The 13,438-nt window shown below is 32.0% G+C and overlaps 3 protein-coding genes across 3 annotated transcripts; 1 reads left to right on the top strand and 2 right to left on the bottom strand.

Annotated features, from left to right (window-relative positions):
• LOC108345371 (basic blue protein) lies at positions 1 to 1,252 on the bottom strand. The gene is made up of 2 exons (XM_017583968.1): positions 1,078 to 1,252; positions 1 to 232 (listed from the first exon to the last, which is right to left on the bottom strand). Exons 1-2 carry the CDS (start codon positions 1,235 to 1,237, stop codon positions 27 to 29), a joined length of 366 nt encoding a protein of 121 aa, XP_017439457.1. The 5' UTR covers positions 1,238 to 1,252; the 3' UTR covers positions 1 to 26.
• A 1,923-nt stretch (positions 1,253 to 3,175) lies between these two features.
• Positions 3,176 to 3,653, bottom strand: LOC108345370 (basic blue protein). The gene is made up of 2 exons (XM_017583967.1): positions 3,461 to 3,653; positions 3,176 to 3,375 (listed from the first exon to the last, which is right to left on the bottom strand). The coding sequence occupies exons 1-2, from the start codon at positions 3,651 to 3,653 to the stop codon at positions 3,176 to 3,178; spliced, it is 393 nt and encodes a 130-aa protein (XP_017439456.1).
• A 6,232-nt stretch (positions 3,654 to 9,885) lies between these two features.
• On the top strand, positions 9,886 to 10,867 carry LOC108344596 (secreted RxLR effector protein 161-like). The gene is made up of 2 exons (XM_017583027.1): positions 9,886 to 9,944; positions 10,387 to 10,867. Exons 1-2 carry the CDS (start codon positions 9,886 to 9,888, stop codon positions 10,865 to 10,867), a joined length of 540 nt encoding a protein of 179 aa, XP_017438516.1.
• The last annotated feature ends 2,571 nt before the right edge of the window (positions 10,868 to 13,438 follow it).

Here is a 13,438-nt window from a genome sequence, read left to right as displayed (position 1 = left end):
TTTAGTTATGAAAAAGTAAGTGTTTATCATCGGATTTCAATTTTGATTCCTCTTTTACAATCATCTTTGACACTTGAAATGAAATGAATGGGCCCGAAATCAGGAAGTTGAATATGATCATGTCCTGTTCTATACACTCTCGAATATCTTGGATCTTTTGGAACTGTGCATGTTTTGTATCCTATCTCGTCCACAAACACCACGTTGTGCACAGAAGGATTATAATTGAAAACTGCACATACAAAACAATTTTGTAAAACAAACATTACAAAGAAAAATAACGATACAACATTTTTTAACATCGTGTTGTGATTGGTTCATATTGATGTTTATGATTATTATTGATTGTGAAGTAATTTGGACCAATCACACAATGACATGTAAATGATATTAAAATATTATCAAATATCATTATCCTAGAGTGAAATACTTCTTACCAAGATAAACAAACAGAATACAATGGTACTTCAAGTTAGATCACTTATAATACATCGATATTTTAAGTTGGATATTTTAAAATATCTCATTTATAATATGATGAAAATAATTTATAACACTCATAATTATTTTGAAATCATTTGAATTTTTCATTAAAAGAAACCTCGGACACTCCGACACCAATAAAACATAAGCATTTCATATATGGAAAAATCATGATTATAACCTAAAACTTTGAAGTAATATGTTTGTTTGTGAATCTTCTTACAAATTTAGAAATATGGATTTTCAGCTTAGCTTTTGATTCTGTCCTTTGTTTAGTCTTCAAAACATAATTATAAAAACATAAGCATTTCATATATGAACATGTTTTATTTGAGAGCCTGTTCACTTAGAGGGATTTGGAGGAGAGTAATTGAAGGGATTTGAGAGAATTTGAAGATAAATTTTTTTGTTGTTTATTTGAGTGAATTTGGAGGTAAATTAGAGTGTATTTGAAAGTAAATTTTTTTAATCTGTCACGTCAATAAAATCATACACTAATTCTCACAAATTTTACTTCCAAATAAAAGAAAGTAAAAAAAAATGAATAAAATTCATAAACACTTGATAAAAAATATGCAGAGAAAAAGCACTAACCGAGGACATCACCAGAAGCAATGTTCTTGTCCTTAGGCCAATCAGTAACATTAAAGGTCCAACATATATCCTCTGAGCATGAACCATCTTTTTTCCCAACCACATAGGTTCTTGCATCAACCAAATCAGACAAAACCACCAACATACCTAAAACTACCATCACTGCAACAATGTTTCTTCCCTCACCCATTTTTTCAGATGTGTTATCACCAACCTAAGTTCAACCCTTTTATACTTTCACAGACTCTGTTCTGCTTCATCTTTCAATCTTATTCACATTAAATAATTCGCTTCAATACTGATATTATTCATAAACATACCTATTAAAGATTATTTAATCAAAATAAATGTTCTTTCCAGTCTTTTCTTACAGCTGGTAATAATCATATTAGAAACTGAAGTTTTAGTAATAATTTTTTTTTAAAACAATTGATGATCTATTAATTTTTTCTTTCTGATTTATTTTTAATTAATACTTATTAAAACGGTCAGTCCATTAACTTTGTTCGCATTTTTTTTTTAAAGACAGATTGTCCTTTCTATATAATATAACAATTGTCAATTTTAATTAATATCTAAGATTTGATTCCACCACATTCATATATATCTTTTTTTTATGATATTAATAACAATATCATTTGAAGAAAAAAAATGTGGTAGTTAGAAATACTTGGTTGTGGACTCGGTTTTTTGGGTTATAAATAAAAGTAAATATATAATATTTCAATGCTACATTTACTTTCATCCGTCTCTCTTATATATAATGGCCATTTATGACAAAAGTATGTTGGTAATTAGAAATATTCTATCTTTTAGAATAACTATGAATACGTTTTTTTGAGTAATAAATAAAAATAAATGTAGTATTTGAATTTAAAAATTATATATATTTATTGTTATGCCATAAAGAATTTTAAATTGCATTCGTTGGGATGGGATAAGAATATTGTTTTTATTTCCAAGATTTTCTTTGAATTAAAACTTGTCTTGAAACTGTAAAAGAGTAAGATCAATTAAATTTTTGTTAATGAACATTTATATATATATATATAGTGATGTAAAATAAAATTATAAAAATGAAAATTACAGCTATCCTTTTAATTAGTAGACGAGAATTTTATGACAGTTATTTATTTCAATTTAAATACCTAAAATACAAAAAGAAAAAAGAACAAAGCCAATAAAATTCAACTTGATTCATTTTATTCATAAAGATTATTAAAAGTTATAAACAATGTTTTTATAAATATAATTAAACAACTTGTAGATAATGATTACATAACTTTTTGAATGGGACTTTAAAAGTTTGTAGATATATATTTTTTAAATTAAATTATTTTTTAATTAATTACTTATAAGAGTAATAAAACTATATATATATATATATATATATATATATATATATATATATGTTTGTATGTATATATATTATTGTTATAGAAATGTAAATATACGTATGCCTTTTTGCATGTTTATATATATTTTGCGAGCAAATAAATAATTATCTTTTTAAGTTAATATAACTATTTTACGGATTTTATCTCTCAACATTTTTATACTATTTTATTTAAATTTAATATTTTAAAACTAAAATAGTTATATATAATAAAAAATTATTTTTAAAATAAATAAAAATTATTTATATTTATTTTTATAAATATATATTTTTTTGTAATGTATGTATTTTCCCTAGGTGTAAAATTTTGTAAGTAATATTTAGTGTATTTATTTGTTTCTCTTTCCACCATTAAAAAATAATTAAATAATATTTTATTTTATAAATGATTTTTATTTTACATTTTTTATCACATTTACTTGTATGAACTTTATAATTTTATTAATTAATAAATTATTCCCCATAAATATAAATTGAATAATGACATCTTATTATAGTAACCAAAATAAATAAATATAATTATCTTGCAAACTGAAATTGGAGAGAATAGTTTTTGTATCAGCATTGCTACAATCAAAAACTGAAGTTAACAACCACATACATGTCAAGAACAGTTTTCTAACATCACCATGATCAAAACACAAACTGATAAGCACAAATGCCATCATTTTATTAGATATATCAAAGAGATGAAAGACTAAATTATGCTGGAATGATCGCAACTTTGGTTCCTTTTTGGCAGAGACGATTGATACTACAAATGTAGTAACTTGGTCCTTCTGGAACTTGAATATAATCATGTCCTGTCCGATACACTATTGGATTTTTTCCAGGATTACATGTTCTGTATCCTTCCTCGTCCACAAGAGTAACATCACGCGTAAAAAGATCGTAATTGAATACTGCAATTACAAAACCATCAAATCAACGTAAGTTTCATGCATATATGATTATTGTGTTTGTAGCTGAGAAGCAGATGATACTAACCTAGAATATCTCCAGCTTTAATGGTCTTGTTTTTAGGCCAATCACTGATTCCATTGGCCCAACATACGTCTTGTAAGCATGTTCCATCTTTTTTCCCGACATAAAACAGCTTTCCATAAACCATCTCTGTTGAAACCACCAACATACTAAGAACCACCATTGTCACTGCAAAAATGTGTCTTCTCTCACCCATTGTTGCTGTGTTAAGGTGGATATGCAGGATGTAATTCAAACACAGTACCAGGTAGCAGTTTTATAGTTGCAGAGGGTTCCATTTGGTGGATGTTTGAATATTTTTGTGAGTTGACCACATTTCACTCTCTGTATTTATTGTCTGCATTAAAAAATTGGCTTGAATCGTTTTAATCATAAACATTGCTATTGATCATTATTCAATGAAAATAAATACTCCTTTCAGTTTCTTTTTTTTACTGCATCGGTTTTGGTCCATGGTAATTATCATAAATGTACCATAATAATCATGATAAGTTAAGAATTAGAATAATACTTATTATTAAAAACAAGTTTCATGCAATATAAAAGATAGCATAACAAGTATATACAAAATACAGGATAATTGTTAACTAATGCATTAAGAAAAACAAATAACAATTAGTGCATAATATAAAGTTATTAAAACGAAAGATGATAAAAAGGTGAAAGTGTTTGGGAATAATAAATTATCTCAGTAATAGGTCATCCAATATTTATATACAATATTTCCTTCTATTTTAGAATACTAATAGCATAAAAGACAAAATAACAAAAGCAGAATGGACGAAAAGAAAATGAGTGGTGCGGAGTGGTGCGACAGAGTGGTGCGGCAGAGTGGTGCGGAGATTGCAAGTTTGTTACAAAGGAATATAGTACAGGTTTGTTAGCCTCCCGCAAGCTGGAGAGGGGTGTCAACCATCTCTAGCTTGGACAAGTTTGCATGGAATGGCTGAGGAGGAAGAGCTTTGGTGAAGATATCAGCAAGTTGTCGAGATGATGGAACAGGAAGGAGCTTCATTAATCCTGCTTGTGCTTTTTCTCGAACCAAATGGCAATCTATCTCCAAGTGTTTTGTTCTTTCATGAAAGACTGGATTTGCAGCAATGTGTAAAGCACTTTGATTATCACAATAAAGTGCTGCGGACTTAGAACACTGAATTTTGAGATCATTGAGAAGGTAAGTTAACCATTGCAACTCACAGGTACTAGTAGCAAGTGCTCTATATTCTGCTTCGGAGGAAGAACGAGACACAATATTCTGTTTTTTGGTTTTCCAAGAAATTAAAGAGTTCCCTATGAAGAAACAATAACCTGTGACTGATCGGCGTGTGGAGACGCAAGTTGCCCAATCGGCATCACTAAACCCAATTAGGTGGATAGGAGAATTCCGTTTGAAGTAGAGCCCCTTGTTTGGAAAACCTTTCAAGTATTTAAGAACTCTGTTTGCAGCACCTAAATGAGACGTTGCAGGATTTGCCATGAACTGACTTAATTGCTGAGTCGCAAAGACGATGTCTGGACGAGTCGTTGTGAGATAAATCAAACGACCAATGAGTCGCCTATAGGATAGGGGATCATCAAGTATTTCACTTGAATTAGCTTGTTTTAAGCGAAGAGAGCTATCCATAGGAGTGGAACTCGGTTTACAACCCAATAATCCTGAATCTGAAAGCAACTCAAGGCAGTATTTCCGTTGAGATACAAAGATGCCATCATCAGACCTACTTACTTCTAACCCAAGAAAAAATTTGAGTTCTCCCAAATCTTTAATTCGAAAAGTAGATTGAAGTATATGCTTGAGCTTTGTTATTTCAATGGGAGAGTTGCCAGTTAAAACAATATCATCAACGTATATCAATAAACCAGTAAATTTCCCTTTTTTCATGCTTGATAAACAAGCTGTGATCAGCATGTGATTGAGAATAACCAGATGAGAGAAGAAGGTTAGAAAGTTTCTCATACCATTTTCGACTTGCTTGTTTTAGCCCATAGAGAGATTTTTTGAGCTTGCATCACTGTGAGGATTCATACCCATATAGACCTTGAGGAAGCGTCATGTAAACTTCCTCGGACAAGTCACCGTGTAGAAATGCATTACTAACATCCAATTGCTGCAAATACCAATTATTTATGGAAGCTAGGGCAAGGATAACTCGTATGGTAGTCATTTTAACCACTGGAGAAAAGGTTTCAAAGAAGTCTATCCCTTCAACTTGGGAGAATCCTTTTGCAACAAGCCTCGCCTTATATCGTTCCACACTCCCATCTGGTTTTCTTTTGATTTTGTAAACCCATCTACATCCTATGGGCTTGACATTCTTAGGAGTTTCCACAATCTCCCAAGTTTTATTTAGCTTTAAAGCCTCAATTTCATCCTTCATGGCTTCTTTCCAACACGGCTTCAAAATTGCTTCTTGATAGCTTCGGGGTTCAATCTCAGAAATAAGGTTCATGACATAATGACGCTCAGACTCAGTAATGGAAGAAATAACAGATTGAATAGGATACCTGCACGTTGATGATGATTGATATGATTTGGTCTCTATGTTGTAGCAAACAAAATCTGCAAGTCGAACGTTAGGTTTAGAGCCACGAGTGGTTCGTCTTGGTATGAAAGGAATAGGGTTTGGATGAGGTGATGAAGAGATATGTGGTGAGATTGACTGGGATGGAGAAGTTGACGGTGAAATTTGTGGAGAGGGTGAAGTTGTTGGAGAAGGTAAGGTTTGAGGTGAAATGGAAGTGTGTGATGGAAGTGGGTCCTGAGGTGTAAAATGGAGGGGATCAAAGTCATGGAAGGTTTTGATATGTGGAGGAAATAATTTTTCTTTTCCTTTTTCTTGGGCTTCGTGTTTGTTAGTAAAAGGAAAGTGGGACTCATAGAAAACAACATCTCTAGAGACAAATATGTCTTTATTTTGTAAGTCTAAAATAATATAGCCTTTTGTGCCAAATTGATAGCCGAGAAAAACTCCTTCTCTAGACCTAGGATCAAATTTCTGTTTGGGTCCAGTGGTTGAAGCATAACATAAAGAACCAAAAACTCTAAGCATGGAAAAATCAGGTTTTTGGTTATGTAAAAGTTCGTAAGGAGTATGTTTCTTTGTAACTAGAGAAGGGATACGGTTAATAAGATAAACTGCATGTTTTATTGCATAAGACCAAAGATGTTTGGGCAGTTGAGATTGAAACATGAGAGCACGTGCCACATTAAGAATATGTTGGTGTTTTCTCTCAGTTATATGAAGGTCAGACGTAACGAGTAAATTATAATAAATAAATAATTAAAAAGTAATTCATACAACTTGGTTTAATTTTCAAAATTTGTTGAACTTTGTTTAATGCACTGATTTTGAACAATTTTAGATGTTGTAAAGAACCAGTTTTAAGTTAATCAGGGAAGTTTTACTATAAAATATTTATTGTTTCCAGTGAATAAATTAAATTAAAACAATATCTATAATCTAGGTATTAAATTTGTTATTGCTCTTTACCAAGTGTGTATAACCCATTTATTAGTTGCAAATAAGCATTTTTTTTTAAGATTTCACTTACTATAATGAAAAGTAATATAGAAAAGTAAAGGAATCCTACTATTATAAAACCATTTTACCAGCATTTTACCTTCCAAATATTTAAAATAGAGAGAATTAATGCAAGAAAATAAGAGCAGATATCACGGAAAAATAGCAGTAATTACGATGGAGTTCGATTCAATATAATAATGTAGAAAAAACAAGAATCTTTAAAATGCATTACATTTGGTTGTGCACCAGTATCCTCACCACTTTTCTTTTCACTTTGTTGAATTATACCGTTTTATCAAGCATATATATTTACAAATAATCTGTCACTAAAAATAGTTAAATGTATGAACTGGTTAGAATTAATAGTTAACCTAATCAATCCATATAAAGCATTACATCAAATATCATCACATAGTAGGTAAATACTGTCTAGGTGAGTAATTTTTTATATTTATAATTACTACATCTTCATTGAAACTGAAACGTTATATTTGAATATTATCGATATTGCAGATTATAATTGTGTAATTAGAAATTCTACAACACTAATATAACATTGAAACTTCTGACTTTTTCTAAAATTCCGGACAGAAAGAATAATCTATAACAAAACTTTAATAAAGTGAAGAGTATATTAATTTGATAAAAATGTCATATTATTATAATACTAAATGAAAGACAAACAAAAAGAAACCAGAAGCTACACCTTAACTATTCAAATGAAAGTATACAAGTATTTGATCTCTTCCTCATCCATGAGAGTACATCTATCTTCCGTTTTAGTTTCTCCCAATCAGAATTATCATCATATTTGCAAGTGTGGATTTTGATTTTCATGGCTTGCAAATATTTTGCGTTCCCCAAAATATATCTTACAAATTGAAACCCACTTATAAAACGGAAACCTAAGAGATGACAGGTTTTAAGGTGTGATGAAATGCATTCTGGAACAGATTCTGGATATGACCAACGTTCGTTTTCACAGTCTTTATGAGGACAATCCAAACTGAACTGATATCATAAAACTATATTAATACGAATGAATGAAAAAATACAAAAACTAAAATTCATACTTGAAAGCTTAAATCATCAAACCTTAATGGCAAGTGTTTGAAGCTTCGGACAATGCTTGAGAAATTCCAGGACCTCGACCCAATTGATAGGAAAAAAAGTATACTTCAATTGAAGTTCAACTAAATTCTGAAAGTCAATCACCAGTTCTTGACGACATATCTGCAAACGATGCAAAAAAAGTATATAAAAAATCATAAATATTTTTTCCTCAATAATGCAAAGTAAAAACAAACTAATCTCACAGGGATTACCACACGTAGGAACAAAACTTCAACATTCTTAACAATTTCAAGAGAAACTAAACCACCATCGATGTCGGCTCTGACCAACTAAGGGCATTCCTTGAACTTTCCTTCGTTAATGAGACGTGTATCTCTAACTTCCAATACTTCAAGATTAGGAATTCCAGAAAGAAGTTGACAAAAATCATCTTTTTTTGAGGAATAAACATAATTCAAATGCAAGATCTTAAGTAAGGGTAAATCAACAACGAAAATATCCTTCACGGTTGTGTACGCCAACTTCAGAACCACAAGAGTTTTGCAACTAAACACCACAGAGGGCAAAACATTATTGCTATTCAGATAGAGGTCGAGGTGCTGAAGTTTACTACTTCCACTCACTGCATCCTTAATCCATATGTTTAATCGTTCAGTAAGATAATAATAGATGATTTCAGATTTGAGGGGAAATATATATAGGGGCTGGATTATAAATCTGAGGCGAAATTTATGTAGGGGCTGGTCTCCATGCAGAAGCAAGAAATAGTCCACCGAGCGATAAAACGTTTTTTCCTCGAAGCTATGCCAAAAGAGTTCGTTAATGTTGTCGAAATCAAAAGAGGGAACTGAACGCCACAGAAGATTCCATCGCTTGGAGAGAACACTGGTTGCAACAACTTGTTGGGATGGAAGAAAAGAAAGAATATAACAAATTATTTCGTTTGGAAGACTACTTATCAAATCAGCCATGCTTCAAAGTACCTAAACTACCATAGCTGCATCAGCTTCTTATAGGAATAACTCACCGCCCAACGTTTCAAATTCTTTGAGAAGACTTAATTTTGCGTAGGAATTGATGTGCAATGAGAACCTAAGCGTTGGGAACTGAAAGGAAAAAGCTAGGGTTGTATTTCCCATTTTCTGCATTCAAACAACTTATGTAATGGTATCACTCATCACTTATTAAATATTCCTTTCCATCAAAAGAAATACTCCTTTCCGTTTCTTTTTCTTACTAAACATTGCTATTGGTCCATAATAATTATGTTTTAAGAATTAGAATAATATTTACCAATAAGAACAAGTTTACATGCAATATAAAAGAACGCACAACAAGTTTGAATAAAATACAGGATAATATTAATTCCTATGATAACTAATACATTAATATAAAGTTATATAAAGATCGTAATGAGTAAGTTATTATAAATACATAATTGAAATGTAAGTCATATTAGTATGTAAATTTTAATAAATAAATAATTTTTAATTTTCAAAATTTATAATTTTTCGAAACGCTGGTTGAACTTGGTTTAATGTACCAATTTTGAAGCATTTTCAATTGTTAATTTAAAAAAAAAAAAACTCAATTTTAAGTTCATGAGGGAAGTTTTCCTATATTTATTGTTTCTAGTAAATAAATTAAATTGTACCGATATCTTTTATCTAGGTCTAAATTTGTTATTGCTCTTTACCCATTCTGTTTACCCCTTTAATTAGTTAAATTATGCATCTTTTTCAAGATTTCACCGTTTCCTATCATACAAAAGTATTGGAATTCTATAATATAAAAGCATTTTATCTTCCAAAAAAAATTTTAAAATAGAGTATGGCGAAGCATTTTCCCAATAGTTCTGGCAAGAAAATAACAGCAGATATCGTGAAAAAGTACGTAGCAGTAATTATGATGGTTTCATAAAGTGGGTTTCAGCCTTACCATATTAGAAATTGATTTTATTAGAGATTGATTTTTTAACAAAACTCATACTACAAAACTGATTTATAAAATGAGGTTTGCACCTCACTTATATATTATAATTTGACTTTATCTTTAGTCAATGTGGAATTTTCAACAAACCCCTTCACATCGAGGTATAAATATCTCGTGTATGAGAGTAGAAATTGGATGGTCCGATAACGGCCCGACCCACTTAGAACTCGCTAGGATATGCTTTAATCTGGCTCTGATACCATGTTAAGAAGTGAGTTTCAGTCTTACCATATTAGAAAGTGATTTTTAAGCCTAACTCATCCCACAAAACCAGCTTGTAAGATGATGTTTGCACCTTACTTATATATTATAATTTGACCTTATCTCTAGTCAATGTAGAATTAGAGATAATGGTGTTAGAAGTCCTCTTGAGGTGAATGCTAAATTGAAGATAGAAGAAACCAAGGAAGGAGCGAATGAGACTACCTATAAGCAGATCATTGGGTCGCTGAGATTTTTATGCAATAGCAGGCCCGATTCAATGTTTAGTGTAAGTCTACTGAGTCGTTTCATGGGAAATCCAAAGAAAAGTCATATGATGACCGTCAAACGCATATTAAGATATATTAAAGGAATTGCTAATTATGAAATTCTGTTTCCATATGGTTTGCGGGAGGATGAACTGAAGTTCGTTTGCTATGTAGACTCTGATTATGGTGGAGATCAGGTTGAGAGAAAAAGCACTTCAGGAAACATATTTTTCCTGAACAAAGCACATATTTCGAGGAGCTCAAAGAAGCAATTCCTTATCAAGTTGCAAAGCAGAGTACATTACAGGATGTTATGCAGCGTCAAGGAATGTGGTTACGTGAATTGTTAAAGGAGTTAAGAATTCTCAAGGAGAATGTTGTACAACAAAGAATACTGTGAATGAAGGCAAAGTTAAATTGATTTATTTTAAGACTGATTTACAACTTACATATCTCTTTACAAAAGATAGAATGTAACATAGATATTGATATAATTTGACAATGCAATTACTCTTTTACTTCCAAGTTACACTTTCAAAAAAAATTATTTAATCTTTTTCCAATTGATGTGAATCCATTGAGAAACCTAAACGTTGGGAAGTGAAAAGAAAAATCTCAGGTTGTATTCCCATAATTTAGTTATGAAATTACTAATTTAACAATAGGTGTGCATTTAACAAAGATCATTACATATTACAAACGTGAAGTTTGAATTACAAAAACAGCAATAAGATTTCATAAACAATTCTGGACAAAACAGGGAAATTTTGGCAAACTTTCAATAGATGAAGAAAAGTAGACTGATTTAACAAACATGTCCAAATACCCTCTAGTTTGAGATGTATCATAAGTTGATTTGATGTTGATCAAGCTAGTGATCTCAAGTCGAAGAGGTTGTAGATCTAAGTATGAATTACAAGCTAGTGGATTAAGAAATGCATATGGTTCAGGTTAGTAAGATATCGAAGTGAAGCTGGATTACTTAAATTGGTTTTGGATGTTGCAAAGAAGAAGAGTTTTACTTTAGTAATGAGATAATATAGTAGGAAACTATGTTACTCAGTAGTGAAGATCAGTAAAGCAATGTGAAGCTCTTAGAATGGATGCGGTGGTATGTGATCAGGAGCATAACAGTTGGTAGTTAAATCAGAAGTGGTAGTGATCAAGTCAGTGGTATGGTGATACTTAAAAGAAACAAGAGGAGATAAAAGGGTATCAGTCAAGGGTTGATCTGAAGTAAAGGCTAGCAGAAGTTTAGAAGAGAATTTTTAGAAGTAGTGAAGGATTGATGAGTGGTTATCGATGTGGCAGAGACAATAGGGTTGGTTGTACGATAGAAAGAATCTTAATAGCTGAAGTTTAGGAGTTCATATTTGTCTTGAGAGTAATGGCTAAACCAATCCACACTATTGAGCATTAGAGCATTTTAGTAGAGAGACAATGTTTTCATGTTAGTGAAGTTGAGGGGAGTAGTATTTTGTCAAAATAAGTGGTGGTTCTAGAGTCTATGATGAAGATGGATTATTCCTTCTAGTTGATAAGTCGAATTTTCAAGGTCGAAAATTTTTGATATGTGGGAGAATGTAAGGGCCTGTAAATTTATAAAAAGGGCCATTGGGCACTATGTGGGGCAGCTGACCCATCTCTCTAAGTCAATCTGACCTTAGGAAAGAGCTCAGCAGATTCTAATTTTCTGAGCTTCTCTCTCTAAAAATTTCAAGCCCTAACTTCCTTTGCCTTCTCTCTACCAAATCTTGAAATTTGACCGGTGCATTGTCATTTAGGTGGTGATTCTGCGTTTCCAGAGTCGAGAGCTTCGACTTGAACCGATCGATTACACGTTCTATAGCGGGTAAGTGGTTTTGCCCTTTTCCTCCACTGTTCTTAAAATTAGGGCATGTGATTTTGCTCTTGCATGTGCCTTGTGTATTCTTCTTTTCATTCCTTGCCTTATTCTAGCTCTAAGAGTTGTTGGTTGTCACCAATGCGGTGATCTATAGGTCCTGTTTGGTTTTCCGCTCTGTGGGGTCCTGTTTAAAGTATTCTAGCAAGCTGTACTGCTCAACTTCCAGGTAAGGGGAGCTAGAAATTCTTTGATTTTATTGTATGGTGTGCATGTGTGATGAAATCTGTAATATTCTGCTGTTTGGATTATATGTTAAGTTGTGAGTGTATGAAATGGTACATATGGTTCATATGTTATGAAACTATGTTGTGATGTTTGGAATTGATTTGGATGGGTTTGGAATGGTTATAATTGATCAATTGGAAGTGAGTGAAGTGTGAAGTCTGTATAACCTTGGTTGGATAGGAAATTTGGAGCTTATATAGTTCTTAGGTCACTTTGAGAGGAAGGGGATAGTGAATTTGAGAGTTAAGGGTCTAGGGATCTTGTAGTCTGTTGGGACAATATGGGGAGGTTATTTGTGACTTGTTAGAGTCATCAAACTGATCAAAACAGGTGTAAAATGGTTGAATCGAATTTGGGTCCCTAAGTGGTGGAAATTGGCGTTTTAGAGTTGAATTTGAGTTGTAATTACTTTAGAATGGTAGTAGGAAGGTTTTAGATCATCTAGACAAATTTAATTAAGTATAAAATATAAATTAGAGGTGTTAGAAGTTGGGAAAAATGATTAGAAATGGTAAGGGGTGTGTGAGTTGCATAATTTAGCAAAACTTACGTTCTGCAGATTATGCAGACACGCTAAGCGAATGTTTTCGCATAGCGAGTCCTCGTAGAGGGGTGCTCTATGTGTGAGCATTCGCACAGCGAGTTGGTGCGCTGTGCGAATGACTAGAGATGGTTGCTCTCTGTTTGGTAAGTCACGTAGCGGATGTAGTCGCTTTGCGACTGTTGCTAGCCTGGGAAATTAGCCAAATTAATTCGCTCAACGCATCAAGGGTGGTGCGTTATGCGAATT

The sequence above is a fragment of the Vigna angularis genome, chromosome 8 (assembly GCF_016808095.1).
Source record: "Vigna angularis cultivar LongXiaoDou No.4 chromosome 8, ASM1680809v1, whole genome shotgun sequence".
Classification (NCBI taxonomy): domain Eukaryota; kingdom Viridiplantae; phylum Streptophyta; class Magnoliopsida; order Fabales; family Fabaceae; genus Vigna; species Vigna angularis.
This window is presented reverse-complemented; position numbering and strand designations above follow the sequence as displayed.